This window comes from Erpetoichthys calabaricus, chromosome 9 (genome assembly GCF_900747795.2).
Source record: "Erpetoichthys calabaricus chromosome 9, fErpCal1.3, whole genome shotgun sequence".
In the NCBI taxonomy this organism is placed as follows: Eukaryota; Metazoa; Chordata; class Cladistia; order Polypteriformes; family Polypteridae; genus Erpetoichthys; species Erpetoichthys calabaricus.
Window position 1 is genome coordinate 40,368,507 of NC_041402.2, and position 19,551 is coordinate 40,388,057.

Consider the following 19,551-nt stretch of genomic DNA (forward strand, 5'->3'; position numbering starts at 1 on the left):
TGTGAAAGAAACCCCCCATGCAAAAGATCTCAAGTCCTCAAACACAATCTAATATTAGGTAATGGGCACCAGAGGGAGCAAATAACACATTTTACCTTCATTTAATTTATCAGTTGAACATTTAACTAGTTTTAGCTAATTCTTATTGAAGTGTAGAATTAAACACATTTGTTTATTAATACAGTTTTTATTCACTTTAGATAAAAGGTATTCCAAAAAAGATACTGTCAATTTTTATTTTAAAATGCACGTCTCTGACTACAACTTGTGTTTTTTCAGTTGCCTTTTCACTGTTCCTTTGTGCCCTCCTTATTGTTAGTTTAAAATTCCTGATTTTTTTACTTTTATCCCATGAATTTCACTTTGGCTTATGTCCTGATGGCTTCTCCCATCTTGCTCTTAAAGCTACTGGTTGAGATTGCAGGCAGTCAATTGCAAAATGGTCATAATTTATTAAATTGTACTGTGTACATGAGTATGATAGTGTGCTTATTTATTTATTTATGGTACTTCTGCATATACATCTAAACTATTCTACTTTATATTTGTGTCTCTGTATTTATGACACTTGGGTTTCTTGTTTATTCAGTTTTGTACAGTGTCCTTAGCTACCTTGAAAGGCACTTTTAAGTAAAATCCATCCATCCATTTTCCAACCCGCTGAATCCGAACACAGGGTCACGGGGGTCTGCTGGAGCCAATCCCAGCCAACACAGGGCACAAGGCAGGAAACAATCCTGGGCAGGGTGCCAACCCACCGCAGACTTTTAAGTAAAATGTATTTTTAAAATAAAGTGTAGTTCTTTGTGTAAAGTATATATTAAACACTTCACCCTTCACTGTAATACTTTACAAAAACAACACAGAAATATTTCCACCCTTAAGCTGGTTTTCAGTAACTAGTGGCATGGTGGCACAGTGATTAGAGCTTCTGTCTCATAACTGCATAGTCCAGAATTCAAACCTTAGCCCGAGGCCTGTCTGCCTGCTTGTGTGGACCTTTGACATTCTCCCCACATAGGTTTCCACTCATGTCCCACGGTAGATTAATTGACAACATCTGATGACCCGTTAGAGTTGAGCGTTGGGGGTTAGGTGGGTTTGTGTGAGTGTGTCTTGTGGTGACCAGGCTCACCCATGATTCACTTGCCCACAATTCTACAGGATAGTCAGTGGTTCTCGTCTAAACATTAACTTAAACAAGCAGTTAAAAGATGCATGAACATCCTCAGGTCTGGGCTAATCAGGGTCAGACAGACTGAAAGCAGAGAACATCAGCTCCTTGTTTATTGTCTGGCAAAAATGAAAATCCGCACAGTATCCATTAATGACATCAGACAAGCAGTCTGAAATTATAAACCTTTGCCAATAATACTCTTAGCAAGACATCACTGAGTGTTGTCTAAAATAAACATTTAAAATGAAGCTCTACTAACTGGTATAAAGGGCATATGGGCAATCAGACATTTTTTTTATATAGCTCTATAACAGCAGGCTCCATCATAAAGCATTTGAAATGTATTGGTAATCCGATATTCGTAGAAAGTGGACAAATGTGTTAAGGGTAAAAAATCAATAATGAGGAACTGTGAAGTATTGTGCTTATGCCGAAGATTGTGTAACACGCCTACCTGAGCCATGTCGACCTGCTGCTCTTCAAGTCGTCCACATTAGGGATGTGGAATAAAAGCATTACTGCTAGTTATTTTCCAGTAAATATTATGAGGTATATCGTAATTGAAAGTGCAATGCTAACAGAATACAATGGGTTATGTCATGTGTTATTTTTAACTGTACTGAAGGGTTTTCTATAGTGGTTGTTCTGTTTTTCCCAGAAAAAAAGTGTTGTTTTGGAAACACAGTTGTTTCTAAGTTCACTGCACTGAAACAAAACAAAACACCACAGTGGCCGGCCAGCTGTCTTGAAGGAACTAACAGATGATCAGCCCTCTGATGTGTGCCAAGAGACTGGCTACAAACAACGGCTCTCATGTTGGCCATTCCTGATTTTATTTATCTTGGATGCTCTCCATGGCTGAAGCATAAATGAAAAATGAAAAAAAAAGCATTAATTCTAAAATGACAGTGATGTCAGGGCTTCAGAAATAAACATTCAGAGTTTTAATTAGGTGCAGCAATGCACCATAATGGCCCAGAAACTTCATAATCTCATAAATGAGGTTAAAAGCTCTTTTCTTTGTAGATTTTCTGTATATTATATAGTTCAACATCTGATCAGTTATTATTTGCAGTAAACCTTTTATTTGTATAGCAGATACAATTTCATAATTAATAACATACACAAGAAGGGCTGTGCAACATACACTTTAAATGCAGAATTATTCTAAATTACTGAATCAGTTTGCTGAGATTACATTACCCATAAAGTGATTAGCTATCCATTTATGAACATTTGTACATTTAATAAATTGAACAAATAATTGTAACACGCAGTTAAGACAAAAACTTCTTTAAAAAATTCAAAGTTCTTTTCCCCAAAGAAACAAGTGGATGATGAGTTTACTGTACTACTGCTACTGAGGGCCCCGGGAGGGAGACTGTGCTTCAGTCCACATGAGCACCACTTTGTTGCAAAGGTCTGGAGAGTGGTGTGCTGTTAGATTGGACCCAGAAGACACGGGAGCAATCAAACAATTCAATCTGTCAGCCTCTTAGAGAGACCACAATATTTACTTTAAAAATTCAAATGATCATATAATCTTGTATTTATGTGTTATTATTTATAGTTTTGCATTACTTTTTAATAGAAATATTAAGCTATTAAGTGCATGGCCAGATGCCAGTAAAACAACTTTTTGGTAAATAAAAGAAGTTTTCGTGTAATTTTTTTCTTGCAACAGGCAACACAGCAAAGATGCGCTAGTTTTAAAACAAGACAATTTATTCTAGTTCTCTGTCATTGTGAATTTCTTTGTGATATAAATATTTGTTATTGCTCTTGAATTGAAAGAATAATATTGTGAATTTATTGTCTATAATTCCATTCCAAAAATGACACAGAGATGAGCCGGATAGATAAATCAATGTAAATGTGACTTTAGGTTCAGTAGTATGACCAGTAACTTGTATTTGGAAAATCAGCATCAGGGTCTGATATTTAACGTCCTAGTTTGTTTTTTTTTTTTTTTTTAGTGAACCTTCCTAATCTAACTGGTGCTAGCCCATCAGCACTGGGTGCAAGGCAAGAGACTAACTGTGAAGAGAGCCCTCGTTCATCACATGGCTCACTGTCTCATGCCGAGTCTCTAGTCAGCCTGACACGCTCGTGTTGGGTGTAGGAGGAAATGAAGCGCTAACACAGGGAGAATGTGCAAACTCTTGATGCTTGTAAGTGGGCCAGGAGGTGTAAGGCAGCCAGGCTAACTGCAGAGTCACTGTACTCCATATATGCAACACTTCATCAAGGTGCCAAGTTCTACTCTCCCTCTTATGTACACAATATTGCATGTCTATACTTGCCCTTTATCTATATAAAAATATGCTCTAGTCCCGTGTGTACTCCAACAGCCCAGATATTAAATCTAGCAACCTTTGAATCATATCTGATATTTAATTACAACTATATAGTGTGGTTGTGTTTTCAGAATTTTACACATTATGTAAGGAAGTAGCTACCTTAATTTAGGAACTTTGGTTCACTGTGATCATATTTTGAGGTGAGCCAAGATTCATATAGGATTGGATTAGACTAGCATTTGATTCATCAATATATAAATGTAATACTAATTAACCCTTACAGTGTCTTTGGGTCAAATCTGACCTGTTTTTTGTGTTTGAAGCCGGTAAATTTACCCTAAATAATAATATGTTCAAGATGAAACTTTGTGAGTTTTCCAACTTTTCCCAAAAATAATTAACATTAAAAAAAAAAAAGGTTTAACATCCCATAAGGATGACAGCACCTAAAGACACTGTAAGAGTTAATTCACTTTGTAACTGATATATTAATGTAGCAAAGGTATGGAATAAACCATGCATAAACTAGAGTTTTAAAAATAGCCAAACGTATTTTTGATGGCAGTTCAACAGACTGTGCAGTTATGACAGATATGGCAAACATGTTAGGTTTGAGACTGTTAGCTCTAAAATTTAGACACTCTCTCCATTACATTATATCTTGCCTGAAGAAGGAACCTGAGTTGCCTCAAAAGCTTGCATTGTAATCTTTTTAGTTAGCCAATAAAAGGTGTCATTTTGCTTGACTTCTTATGACTTTCTCTCCATAAAGACTAATTCTTTTTTAACCTAAGGATTTCACTATTTAATGTGATGAGGATAGGCTTGCTATGTATAAACCCGATAAGCTCATTGAATTTCTAACTTCCAGCTCTCCCACAGACTAGTGACAGTATTGCAATATCAACAGCAAACAATGAGTAGTATTGGCATGTCAATATCAGATGTCCTGGTTTTGTAATTCTTTTATAGCTTGCTAAGATTTCAAGTGGAATTGTATTTTATAAGATGGTAATTCATTACCTTTTCATCAAAATCTGTATCAGATTTCTGGAGTATTATTACATCATTGTAATCCATTCCTCCCTTTGTATTTTTTCAGGTTCTTCCTGAACAGTGTGATTTCAGCTCTGCTGGGAATTCTTGTGGTCGTCATCATCTCTTTTTATGTGTTTATACAGTTTTTTATAGATCCTGCCATACTCCGTTCTGATAAGCACTTTCAAGGTATGACACACAGATTTACGATCATTGTGCGATAATCATATTGGCACAGTTCTCACATTGCTAAGTGGACAGCTTGAAATTTTGTACAATATTATACTAAATGTCTTGAATGAAAGGAACGCAGATGGATGTAAGTAACAAAAGCACATTGTTCCACATCAGCTGCATTTATTGTCTCTATATTTAGAAAGATAAGCCATTTCCTAATTAGCAACTATTTGTGATACAGAGCCAAGTTTCTTTTGGTCTTTCAAGGCCCGGATGCTGATGTCTTTTGATCCATTGATCACTTTGGGGACTTCCTTCTTTCACCAAAGTCAGGTCTAAGCATCGCTGCTGTTTATTTTCTTCAACTGAAACAAATTGATGATCTGCACCAAAATACAACTGTCACCTTCTTGTACTCACCTTTCCTGCCCCGTTCTTCTCTACCACCAGACCATTATGAAAAACAATATATCTGGACATTTAAACATGTTTTTGAGTTCTTGCATAAACTGGATTTATTTAAAAAATCTTTCTTTTTGTAAAGGCTTTATTTTTTCCGTCCAATGAGAGAAACTGAGGGTATAAAGCTAGCCCTCCATTAACTGTGAAGTGCTTTTTTGTTGTATACATGAGCGTCTTTTCTGGAAAAAAAGTGAAATCTGTATTTTGAGGTCAGTCTGACACACATTTTATAAAAGATGAGTACAAGGTTTTGTGTTTAGCTGCACTTCTGATGAAAGGGCTTAATGAAAAAGAAATCTGTGTTATCCTTAGATAGTGCTACAATAAAAGGAAGCATTACTGACCAAGGGCCGTCGCCAACAAATTAGTAGATGTGAGAAAACAAATATAAGTAAATCCACACAAAACATAGACTTGTTTAAAAAAATATTTAAAATAATACATTGGCTTTTTATTTATATTTCCCCATATTAGCAACAAGTGTTTCTTGTTTCTACAGTTTACTTTGGCACAGCAGATTTTAGTTCATTTAGAGTCTTGGCTTAATGTTTCATTAAACTAGTCACAGTAAATTGAACAAAAATATACAGTGCTGATTTTTATTTCAGCACCTTGCTTGAAAAGACCCTCTAATGTGAGCTAATTCTAGGGAATCAGAGGGAGAAACTAGAATAAAATCATGCTTACACTGCCATTCTCCTTGATTAATTCCTTTGTGCATTACCATATGCTGCTATCTTCTTGATGACTTCCACATTCATTGCAAAATTTCTCTGGTTTTGTGCCTTTTTGACTCATTTATTTTTTTTGAGCTTTTATGGAATAAATGTAGAAATATTGTTTGCACACAGGTGATGAAAATATAATAGAAAAAAGAAAGGAAAAGATTACCAGATTGGTGGCCTGTGCTTTAGTAGCTCTGCTTACTTTTACATTTTTTGTTCCTAACATATCTGCAATATAATATAGCAGATGCAATATGCACAGTGCAACTATTGTGCTAATGCAATTAAAAAGATATTGCATGCTGATTATTCATTTTTTATTCCCAAATACAATCATTTATTCTCGCAGAGAGGGCAGACTGCCCTGTGGCCCTGGTTGAGCTTTGAATGTTCAGTTACCCTGTAGGACTATCATAGCATTTAAGTACTTGACAGAAATAATAAGTCAGCTATCTTATTAGTACTGTATGCTGTTCAGTTTAAATCTGAAGCTTTGTGCCCTTTTTTTTTTTTTTATTAATGGACAATTTCAGCAGGTCAGAATGATCTTTTAGCAGTGTCTGTAATGTGTTGTTTGGCTAATTATTTCTCTTTCTGTCAGTCCATTTTTTGGATGCAGATATTCAGTTCAGTGTCCACATGTACACTCATCACATGTCAGTCAGTCAGTCAGTCATTGTCCAACCCGCTATCTATCCTAACACAGGGTCACAGGGGTCTGGCTGGAGCCAATCCCAGCCCAGGGCGCAAGGCAGGACCAAACCCACTGCAGCTCATCACTTGTTATTGGTCATTTACATTTTGGCCCATGTGCAGTGAGCAGCTAGTTATGGGAGACCACTATGACTTGGGGATTCAGGGCACAGTCTGTAGGTGGCTTTGAAGTTGGCGCGAACGCAGAAAGCAAAAGGTTATGGTGAGGGAAACTTTTTCAGAGTTAGGTTAAGTTAAACGTGGTGTCCCTCAGGGATCAGTGCTGGGGCTGCCACTTGTTTTAATTTATGGAAACAATCTGGACAAGAATATAACCAATAATCTAGTTACATTGGCCCATGATACCAAACTATGTGGAAGGGCAGAGGACTTGTATTGTTCAGAGCCATGATGTGAGATGTAAGTGCCACAAGTTTGCAGTCATTCGGTGAAGAGGTGCTGGCCTTCTTTGGAACAGGAACAATGCAGGATGTTTTCCACAGCCATGGCACTAAATGCAGCCTTAGGGACACACTGAGCAGGTGACAACGGACACCACGAAGTTGGTCAGCACAGGGGCTGCTTATGACTTGCTGATTTTTGAAAGCAGAAAGCTTCTGTGTTCCTTTAAATGTGAGCCAGTTTCTGCTTTACACAGAATTGTTCAACCTGTTTTTGTTGTTCCTTGCACTTTTCTCAAGGGTCACAACAAACCACCACTTTACTGTGCAGTTAACATGATTGCCAAAAAGAAGTGATGTTAACAGAGTAGATGAAACTGGGACCATTCAACTGGAAGAAGGAAGTCCATGAGGTCTGCAACAGGAAGAGAAAAGGAATATTATTAACCATCTGTCTATTATCAGTTGTTTTTTCCATGTTATTTTTATTCAATCTTCATTCTGAAAACTTCCCCTGACTGTGATATATATTTTTAAATCAGGAAACAGCAATGAAACAGATATCTGGTATGTTTTCCTGCCGATTTCTCCTGTGTTGACAACAGCGCCGGCCATTTTGTCTCTGGCTGGCATCACTACGTTCCTAGGGCTTCTCTCCATCTTCCTCCTGGCACACCTGCTCTGCTTTCACATCTATCTCAGTAAGTATGTTGTCCTTTTGCCCTATAGAAGTGCACTGTGTTTTAACCAGATTCTACATTATTTATTTAGGATGGAACAGATACTTTGTGTGGATTCACATGTAATCGGTTAAGAGAAGCATTGCATTGTTTCAAGAACAGTTCTGAAATAATTGCTAAATAACATTAATTTGTGGTTTTGATTACCGTGATCTTACTCTGTATAAATAGGAGAATTTCCAGTAGCTTGCTAAATAAAATTCATGAAAATGGAGAAAAAGTGAGGCATTTTAAAGTTATTATTTTTAGTGTGGCCTTATTATCTAATTTTTGTTTCTATTACTAAATCACTTTACATACTTGTGGTCTGTCTTTTGGACTCTACACGATTAAAATTAATTGAAACCAGTACTTTTATCATTTCAGTTTATTTTTATACAAATTTACAAGATTTACCATCCTGTAATTTGTTAAGTTAATAAAAAAATAGACAGCAGACTGCAATAATTGGTTACATTACATTTAAATATGATCCAAAGATGAATGGTTGTTAACATTTTATTGCATTTTTTATTGAATAGTATCTTGTAATAAGAAAGTGAAGAAGAAATACATCACTCATTTATTCTTTCTAGAATATGAAGAAGGCGCATATTACATTATTAGTTCCTGGGACATGTTGGAGGAAAAGCCAAACCTCCTGTTCTACCTGCCTGAATCTGAATGCAGTCCTTTCTATTGGTTCAGATTGATACTTCTTATTTACTGAAATCTGTGTTAACCGTAATAACACGTTCCTCCTCCAGTAATAATAAACCTGTCTTTTTGTAGTGTGGAATAGACTAAGCACATATGAGTATATTATGAGGCAGAGACATCGCCAGGAGGGGAAAACCACCGAAAATGACTATGAAGGCAATGATTCTGTACCTTCAAAACTCAAGCCAATGAAGGTAAATTCATCAAAATATAATGTTCTAAGACCTGAACACATTTTATCTGTGTACTGAAATAAACAAAGTATTCTAATCACTGTTTTCCATCCATCGAACCAGTTATTCCAGTTCAGGGTTATGAGGGTCTGGAGCCTTTCAGGGAAGGTTAAGGCACACAGCCGTAGCTGACTCTGAGTGGGGCTCCAGTTTATCACGGGGCATAATATTTTTTATTATCATTTTACTTTCCTCAAAACAATCCAATAATTGATGTCCATGTGTACCCAATGTACCCTACTGCAGTCTGACTTAACAGCATGATTATGAAAGCTTTTTGAATGCCCAAGAACTCCTTGTTTTCTGTTGTTGTATTTGATGGTATTTCTAATGCCACATCATAATTTGAAGATAAACATCCGACTTCATTTCTGCATTTTACTGTTTTAGACGGCTGTAGACCAGAGGTGCTGGTGGAGCAAACTGGAGCTTTCAAAACTCATTTGAAGTTGTACATTTGATCCTTAAGCACACTGAAGTGTAGACTTCCCTTTCCATCTGCTCCCTTTAGGCCTTTCTGCTTTACATAAACATGGATGGATGAGACTTAGTTGCCTGAGTACATGTCTGAACTGACATGAAATGGTAGATAATAATAGAGATTAGAATTTTGTAGTGCAGCAAAGTTTGGCAAGCACATTAGTGGTTAAGTGTCTAGACCGGGTATTTTAAACCTGATATTTAAACTGACTTTATTTTTGTTAGCAACACTAATATATTCTAATTAATATAACTTTTATGTTGTCCTATAAACACTGAATCTTGTAAAGGTTATATTTCTAACCATCCTGGCTCTGTAACTCTGGCTGACTGCTGCTCACTCGGGTTCTGTAATTTTTTTTTTTTTTTTGCTTCTAAAACATTTTGTTGAATTTATTAAAAGTAAATAACATTCCATTCATCCATCCATCCATCCATTTTCCAACCCGCTGAATCTGAACACAGGGTCACGGGGGTCTGCTGGAGCCAATCCCAGCCAACACAGGGCGCAAGGCAGGGAACCAATCCCGGGCAGGGCGCCAACCCACCACAGGACACACACAAACACACCCACACACCAAGCACACACTAGGGCCAATTTATAATCGCCAATCGGCCTAACCTGCATGTCTTTGGACTGTGGGAGGAAACCCACGCAGACATGGGGAGAACATGCAAACTCCACACAGGGAGGACCCGGGAAGCGAACCCAGGTCTCCTTATTGCGAGGCAACAGCGCTACCACTGCGCCACCGTGCCGCCACATTCCATTCAAGCAAGTCAAATTTTACAAAACTAAGTTAAAATCAAATTAACCCCCATCCATGAAACAGACAGCTGGCCAACAGAATAAAACTTTAATAGTACGAAAAAATAAGTAAATAAATACATTAATAAATAATTAAAAATAATTAAAGAAAGAGAATCCACTTCCTCAATTTAAATGTATATTCTAAAATATTATTGATGAGATCCTGCCAGGTTTTTAAAAAGTTTTGAACAGATCCTCTAAGTGAGAATTTGATTTTTTCCAATTTTAAATAGTATAAGTCATCAGTTACCCACTGACTTAAAAGAGGTGGGCTTCCAGTTGAGCAAGATAAGTCTACATGCCAACATTGTAGTAAAGGCAATCACAGTTTGTTTGTCCTTCTCCACTTTATGCCCATCTGTGAGTACACCAAACACCGCTGTTAATGGGTTAGGAGGGATTGGGACACCAAGGCTGTCTGAAAGACATTTAAAGATTTTGGTCCAAAATGATGTTAATATGCTGCATGCCCAAAACATTTGACTCAGTGAGGCTGAAACTCAATTGCAATGTTCGCAGGTTGGATCTTGCCCTGGAAACAGTTTGGACAATTTTAAATGAGACAGATGTGCTCAATAAAAGAATTTAAGTTGAATAATTGTACGCTTTGCACATATGGAGCTTGAGTGAATTCTGTGTATGGCTGCCTTCCACTCCTTTTCTGAAATGTTGAGTGAGAGATCCTTTTCCCACCGTACTCTGGGATCTCTGAATGGGAGGGAAATGTTTTTATATATTACAGAAATGCTGTCTGAGTGCTTAAGACTGATCAATATTTTTTCCAGAATAGATGTAGGTGGGAAGTGAGGAAAATTGGGCAGGCTTTGTTTAGCAAAGTTTTTAATTTGAAGATAGTCAAAGAAATGTGTTGCTGGAAAGTTAAATTTGGATTGTAATTGTTCGTTGGTTCTGTAATTTTTAAAGTTGAGTCAACTGACTCAGACGGTGCAGGAGTGAGGCTGCATTCAAATCCCAGCTTAGTTCATTCTACAAGTATTTTCTGTGTAGACTTTCCACAGGGTACTTCAGGTGTGCTCCTTGTGAAGGTAGATGTGAGTGTGCCCTACAGTGACCTTTTGACCCAGTGTTGAGATATTCACACCTCTCTGCACCTTCAAAGCTGCAGGACCAGGCTCAAGACACAGATGCGTACGTAAATGAAAATCCTGGCACTTCTTGGCAGTTTATTATCATCTACATCCATCCATTATCCAACCCGCTCTATCCTAACTACAGGGTCACGGGAGTCTGCTGGAGCCAATCCCAGCCAACACAGGGCGCAAGGCAGTAAACAAAGCCCGGGCAGGGTGCCAGCCCATCGCAGGGCACACCCACACACCAAGCACACACTAGGGACAATTTAGGATTGCCAATCCACCTAACCTGCATGTCTTTGGATTGTGGGAGGAAACCGGAATACCCGGAGGAAACCCACACAGACACAGGGAGAACATGCAAACTCCATGCAGAGAGGACCCGGAAAGCGAACCCAGGTCCCCTAACTCCAAGGCAGCAGCGATACCACTGCCCCATCATCTATATACAATACTTTAAAATGTCTACAGATTCACATAGGTTAGGGTTCTCAGCAGGTATTTCTGATACTTATCAGTGTTCTTTAAATTGTGCGGTACAGGCCTGCCGTCAGCTTAATTATTTATGGTGTTTTGTGTAATTTTAGTGCAGGGGGCAGGACTAGGCAATAAAGAAATAACAATGGGAAACTGAAATAGTCTGAGTTTTTAAAACTGAAATCTAAACTGAAATTTATAAATAAAAATTATCAAATAAATAGCCAGAAATGAGAATATTCAACCACAAAACATTGTGTCATGGTAAATAATATATTCACCACTCTTTGAGCCAAACCCCTCAAGTCTGGGGACAACTTCCAACCTTTAATGTCTAGAATTGGTGCTCTGCCCTTGTGCACCAAAATAAATTTCCCTGTTTTACCATACAGCATATGTAGCCACTACCTTATGAGGAGTTTATAATATTTATCTTTGGTGCTGCCATATTAAATGTGATTCTTTCAAATGCCTTCTGTTCAAGCAGTAATGACAAAGCAGCAAAGATTATTGATGAGAATGAAGAAATGAGTCAGTCAGAAGAACACCCTGAAAAAAATCCTTAAGCAGTCTAATGAAACTTTCATGCTGAGTGTTGCCACATTTATCAACCAGAAGTGAATGGGGTGCTTCTAGTGTGCAGTGGGACACGGCGTCTTGTGTTGGTTGGTACTGTGTGAGAGCAGAATGGACGGTAGTGGGTTGCACAGGTTTCTAATATGTATTAAAGTTATGAGATATGAGTTACATTGCAGCTTATGGACATGTATGCCAGCTCCAGTCGGATATTGTTCATTTGTTATTAGCACGGTACATATCATTATTTTTCATTATATTATTCTTAAACAGAATTTAATGAGTTAAAATGCATTTTATTTTAAGCAAATATGTAAAGAAATTGATTGCCTCCAATTCTTCTTAAGATTATAAATATTTAAGGGGAATACATTGTAATTTAAGAAGCATATTCTAACTTAGATGGCATTTGGATACATTGCAATGTCCAAACAAAAATGAAAACAATGGAAACACGATAAATCAAAACCACTAAAGCAGTTCGGCATCCAGTCTAGAGCTGGCCAGGTAATATGCACAGCGTTTCATGAAGTTGATGAGAAGTTTCAAAAGACCCACATAACCAGTCACAATCACATTGATTTGAACTGGTATTTGTGGCAGTCAGTGAAGGAGAAGTAGAAACAAAACGTTGAACATGGCCTCGCTAACTCTCCTTGGGCTGTGTAGGCTGTCTTTTAAATCTGTGCCCACCCTGTTCCTCCAGATCAAAGCCTTACTTCTGCCTGTTCCCCAATCTGAGGGGCTAACTCCGTGGAAAGTACTTTGCCAGTTCTGAAGTTGTCGGAACAGCTTCAGAAGAAAAGCAAGACAAAACATACAGGGTTCATTCACATTTATTTTAACTGCTTTACACCTTTTTGGATGTCAATAGAGGAAAGTAAGGTTTGAAAATGCAAAACTGGCAGTACAAGGAGTGCAGGATTGTCATGCCTTGCTCTGCAACATAATTATTTTTAGGAAGGTACTAAGTGAAAGGTTGGGGTGTGATGGGATGGGTGCTATCTAACATTTCTTTCCTGACAGGATGACTTTATAATCCTGTGTCTAGTTTCATTTAGATGAATGAGAGCAGCAAATGTTTTAATGCTTGTATGCTTCACCTACAGTGCAAGTGCTAAGGGGGATAAAACTGTTTCAGCTGTTGTTTACAGTTGTGCTGTACATCACTGACTTTACAACACTGTTACCCTAGTATTTATGTATACAATGTGTAGTCACAAACACAATTACCTTTGAGATTACCTCTGATCATATAAAACACGTGCAGGACTGACCCTGTGCACTTAATTTATCTTGAGTTCAGAAAGTCCTCTTTTTTATTAAACTGCATGAAATTAAGCACTGAGAAATGTCTTTTAAGTCAGGAATAAGTATGAAGTAAAAGAAAAAGCATACTTTTGAGTCTGCATTATGTAATTGTGGGTAACGTAGCAGAAGACAGTGTGGCATTTTTACCTGACATTACGTGAGTCCAAGTGTGATCCTTCAGAATGCAGGTTTAAAGGGCTGCAGGTGTGTTGATTCATTAGTAGCCACAGACTGTCTTGGTGCCTGCTGTCCAGGAGTGGATGGCTACTTCTGCAAACTTGTTGAGAACTGGATGCTCAGCACACATGACACTGCTACTCTGCATGGTTCAACAACACATAGCTGCACTGAAGTGGAGACAGGAAACGGTTCATTTATCTCTTCTACTTTAAGGTTAGACTTCAGCCTAAACAAAACGGAAACATTTAGCAATGAATATAAAAAAATGTAATAAATATAAATTGTAAAATATCAAATACATCATTTACTCCCAACTTACAAGTTTTGGAATAGCTATTAAATACTTACTTCTTGCCTTGCCTTAATTCTTAATATGTGCCTTAAAATATGATCTCAGCAGTAACATGGGACTACTTATTAAGCCATTTTATTTACATGTTTACATGTTGCTGTAGTATTGTAGTAACAGGCTCCCTGCCATCCTTTATTGGACTGAGTGGGTTAAGAAAATGGATGGATGACTGTGGTGTTTTTAAAAGGAAAAATTCAGTTTAAAGAAATAATGCAAGAAATACCTTAACTTATATTTGAGGCTGTGAAATGTTTATAAAGTTCTGCTACATGCAAAGAGTGTCATATTGAGAAATAATGATTTCAGTAAAATGTAGTTTGTTTACTTAGTTCTGTTACTAGCTGTACTGTATGCTGTGTGTGTGTCATGGCCAAAACTATCAGCACCCCTACGCCTCTTTCAGAAAATGCACCACTTCTCTCAGGAAATTTTTGCAATTAGAAATTCTTTGGTATTCATATAATGAGAAGTCAAGCAAAATGACACCTTTTATTGGCTAACTAAAAAGATTACAATATGCAAGCTTTCAAGGCAACTCAGGCCCCTTCTTCAGGCAAGATTACCTGTCACCCATTGAAAACATTTTGTGCATTATGAAAAATATGACAAAGGAGACCTCGAACTGTTGAGCAGCTGAAGTCATATTTCAGGCAAGAATAGGACAACATTTCACTTGTAAACTACAGCGATTGTTCTCCACAGTTCCCAAATGTTTACAGAGTGTTGGTAAACATGTCCCCTCTCGACATTTTTTGGGAACAGGATTGTGTGTGTGTGTGTGTATATGTATATGTATGTATATAGGGCGGCACGGTGGCGCAGTGGGTAGCGCTGCTGCCTCGCAGTTAGGAGACTCGGGTTCGCTTTCCAGGTCCTCTCTGTGTGGAGTTTGCATGTTCTCCCTGTGTCTATGTGGGTTTCCTCCGGGTACTCCGGTTTCCTCCCACAGTCCAAAGACATGCAGGTTTGGTGCATTGGCGATTCTAAATTGTCCCTAGTGCGTGCTTGGTGTGTGGGTGTGGGTGTGTGTGTGTGCGCGCCCTGCATTGGACCCGTGACCCTGTAGTTAGGATATAGCGGGTTGGATAATGGGATGGATGGATATATATATATATATATATATATATATTGTGACAGATAAGGGCGCGCTCGCTCCCTTGGACCCTCAGATCACATGCCAGACACCAGGTAAAAGTCCAAAGATGAGTATTTATTATAATAATAAAGTGCACAAAGCACCACCACTCCACTATACTCAATAATAATCAATAATCAATCCTCCAGTCTCCCAGACACGTTGCCACCCTTCCACCCAGCTCAGCTCAACGTGTGGGATTTCCCACAGTCCTTTTATAGTCCTTGACCCGGAAGTGCTTCTGAACCCTCCGTCCATGTGACTTCCCAGCACCTCCGGGTCAGATCAAAAACTCTTCTTTTTCATCCCGGAAGCACGTCGTTTCTTCTGCCCATGTGACTGGGACATACTTCCGGGGTGTAGGGAAAATAGTCCTTACTCCTCCCTGCAGCGTCCTCTGGCGGCCCCCATGGTATCCAGCAGGGCTGTGAATTAAAAGTCCACTGTCCATAATTCCCTGCTGGCATTCGGGGCACTTCCACACTACAGGGAGGGCTCCACCTAGCAGCCTGGGGGTATTGGCCGGGATGAATGGCCGGCCATATCCCACAATATATATATATATATATATATATATGCAGCTGGAGCTCCACAAAGGGAGAAGATGAATCACGTATCATAAAGTAGCTTTCAGCCCCTGCCATGAGCTGTCATCAGAGGGTAATGCTTAGACATACAAAAAGCAAAGGCAATATATAGCAAAATTAAATGGTGGGGGGGGTGGTCTTAGGTCAGTGTGTGCGTGGGGGGGCGTAATGAGGTGGGGGTCGGGAAGAGTATTGGTCATAAATTTTATTTATTATGAACATGTTCTTCTTAAGTTTGTATATGCTGGTTTATGTCCAAATGTCTGTTAATGGCGTTATCAAAGGTATTTTTGATATATATACATACTTATATATAAGACAAATCGGGATCACACAGAAGATCAAGTAATATTAAATTTAACTTGCCATAAGGTTATTTGAGGTTGTTGGCATTATGGTGTTTCACAAATTGATAACAAGAAGTTTTCAGTTTGATTGTGTCCTTTTAATTTTGAGCTTTTTACAGTTAAACTGGAATAGATCTTTGAAGCACATTTTCCCAAAGTCGGAATTTATTATTACAAAACATGTTGTTGTTGTTGTTATTATACATGTTTAAGATGGCCTCATTCATGTTGCCTTGCAAGTTCAGAATATATTACAGTTTTAAGAAGTGACGGGTCAAAGTAAAATGTAACAAAAGGTAAATTTTTTTTAAAATTTAAATTGAATTGCCTGTCTCTCAAGAGTGCCGCCTTTTCCGAGTGTCTATTTGTGCCAGTGTTGCAGCAACTTCTTCAGGAGTCTGACTGGTCTAACATAACTCAAAAGCAGCCACATTCTTTAAACATTTTGAAAACAATATGTCTTTTCCTTTTCTACCGTTTCATTCATTTGTCTTATTTGGAGGACTCTTTATCTGAGCTTTTGATGTCGGAGGTGATGTGCCAGTATGTCTGTCTACACTCAAATTGATTGCCAGTAAACCTCAGGCACATTAAGGCGTTCTATGATGTCGGTATAACAGCTTTGAAGCTTTTCTGTTATCTTTATGAAAGTCTTTCATTTTCACCCTTCAGCAACGCGTTCTGCCTGAGATAAGAAATAAAAGTTATGCATAGACATATATTATGACGAATTATGTATGTAGATAACAAATGGCAGCACTATGGTTCATGGGTATTATCAGTAAAGAAAGCTGTATTTAAAATGACGAAAATAGCATTTTGGTTATAGGCATAAAAACAAAACTAATAGCTGAGTGGAAAATGAAAAGTATATTGAAATTAAAATCACACACTCGAAAACTAAAATAAAACTATACTATAATAAAAATGGATGGAAACAAAAATGAATTGTTTATATTTTTTTAAATAAAGCAAATTCTGGTCAGCAGCTATAGATCAGTGTGTACATACAGTACAGTATGTGGTGGAAATTACATTTTCCACTGGCACATAAAGAAGCAAGTCAGGGAATCCTTCCCCCCCATCCCACCTTGTCAGATATTTGTAAAGGAGTGAGAGAATAACAGCCATCCTCCCTGTTACAACTTGGCGTGGAAATTATAGGCAAATCTTTTGAAAATGATCTTATGTGCACCCATCCTAAACCATTATTCATGCACAGTTCGGTGGTTACTCATTTTGAAGTAACTTTGGATTGTGAAACGTAGTGAACAAAACAATAATAATAATAATACATTTTATTTATATGGTGTCTACACCACATACATTAACAAATAACCCTGAATTGAATAGAGGATCTGAGCTTAAGCCTCTGAATAAGACATAGGCTCCAGATACAGCATTTTAGAATGAGTTAGAGCTACTGTTAAGCAAAAAAGACAAAATTAGTAACAATTTGAATATTCTGAAAAATCACACTCTTTATTTGCAAAGTACATGAAGTATAGCTGGTCTGAAGACTCCATATTTTGAAATGCTTGTTCCTTAATGTGAGCTGCTGGACTCACTGGATTATTATATGGAGATCAACTAAGTCTTTACTTGTAATTTACTTGTAATTTTATGGTAAGCCCAAATATTGTCTTGTCTTTGCTCTCTGTAGCTAGCTTTTTTGAAGGCTGATAAATGCTTTTGATTAGTGGACAGTATTTTCCCTTTTCAATTTATTTTGTTATTTTTGTCATTTTTGAGTACTACATTTTTGTGTCTGGGTTGTTTTGCGCCTGATGCTGTTGGCAGGGCTGTAATTTCAGTTTGGGATTGCAGGTATCACACCTATTATCTAAAAGTCCTGCTTATTAAAGCAAGTAAACATACTACTCTTCTAAAGCCAGATAAGTGACTTTTGTTAATTCCACTTCTATCTAATTATGGAATCAGTACAGAAGTAAAAATGCATGATTCATGTTTGCTTTAAAAGCATGCTGCTGTGTGGAATAAACTGTATACTGAATGAGGAAGTTAAAAATGTTAGCTACATGAATTATTTTTTTATTCAGTGCCATACATAGCTCCTTTTGCATTCATTCTCTGTTGGTTGTCTGTCTACCCATCCAAGCATTTTCTAACTGATTTATCTGTACCTATGAATAACCTATAAAGATGATGAAATAGACTGTTCTATATGTTTATTCCAAAATAAAATGTGTTTAGTGTTTCAAAATACGCACATTTGATGGACACATGGCTTGGCTCAAAATGATGTGACAGAGACGGCACAACTCTAATAAGAAGAGCTGTGCTGTGTGAACAGAAATGTCTAATCGCAGAGATGAGCAGTTCTTCAGTTTTCCAACAACATGCCAGATTTCTTGTGTGTGGCTTTTTAGAGACATAAAAACACTCGCCACCTATTATGTATTTTATTAAAGCAGCAACAACTGTTTAAAAACAACAATACAGATTTTTGTTTTGGATATATTTTAAACAATTATGTAATAATATCCTTGCAGTTACTAATGGCAATTCATTAGGGAAGTCTGTTAGGCAATCAGCAGCATGCTGCTCTCTGTGAATCACCATGAATGTACTGTAAGTACAATTCAAAGTCTCCGCTCGATATGGAATTGAAGTTTATGAAGCTTTGAGAAGACACATGTGCAATAGAACAAGGTGTTTAAAAGAAACAGTGGTTGGAAGAAAAGGGACAATGAAGAACAACACCTTGGCATTTTGTGTCGTAAGTTAATTGAACCCAGTGTTTGTTTCAATGCTGTGTTTTCTAATAAGCCATATTGCAGCACAATATGGCATGACATGACTTAAATGGGGCGGCACGGTGGCGCAGTGGTAGCGCTGCTGCCTCGCAGTAAGGAGACCCGGGTTCGGATTCAGCGGGTTGGAAAATGGGTGGATGACTCAAATGCACAGGGCAGCTCTTCATACTCTTTAATTTATGTCACCATTGCCAGGAGTGTCCACCACCACAACTACTGCTGTATGCATGCCAGGGTGTGCATGAAACCAAAAAATGCTTGCAGCTTTTTCAGATATACGTCCTACAGGTGGTGGCCAGTTTCATTAGATTAAGGTAGTATGAGCCATTTAACAGCAAATAAACGACAAATATAGGAAATACACAAGATCAAAAGAAGAAAAGTTTGATGATAAATATTCCATCCATCCATCCATTTTCCAACCCGCTGAATCCGAACACAGGGTCACGGGGGTCTGCCGGAGCCAATCCCAGCCAACACAGGGCACAAGGCAGGAACCAATCCTGGGCAGGGTGCCAACCCACCGCAGGACACACACAAACACACCAAGCACACACTAGGGCCAATTTAGAATCGCCAATCCACCTAACCTGCATGTCTTTGGACTGTGGGAGGAAACCGGAGCGCCCGGAGGAAACCCACGCAGACAGGGGGAGAACATGCAAACTACACGCAGGGAGGGCCTGGGAAGCGAACCCGGGTCCCCAGGTCTCCCAACTGCGAGGCAGCAGCGCTACCCACTGCGCCACCGTGCCGCCCATGATAAATATTAAGTGATA

The 19,551-nt window shown here is 38.2% G+C and overlaps 1 protein-coding gene across 2 annotated transcripts in view; it reads left to right on the top strand.

The window, feature by feature from the left end:
- zdhhc1 (zinc finger DHHC-type containing 1) overlaps positions 1-19,551 on the top strand; it is an 88,740-nt gene that overhangs the window by 43,292 nt on the left and 25,897 nt on the right. For both annotated transcript variants that reach the window (XM_051931687.1, XM_028809344.2), the window contains 3 exons: positions 4,580-4,704; positions 7,516-7,674; positions 8,485-8,606. In XM_051931687.1, coding sequence (XP_051787647.1) covers positions 4,580-4,704; positions 7,516-7,674; positions 8,485-8,606 — 406 coding nt within the window. The remainder of the gene's footprint in view (positions 1-4,579; positions 4,705-7,515; positions 7,675-8,484; positions 8,607-19,551) is intronic.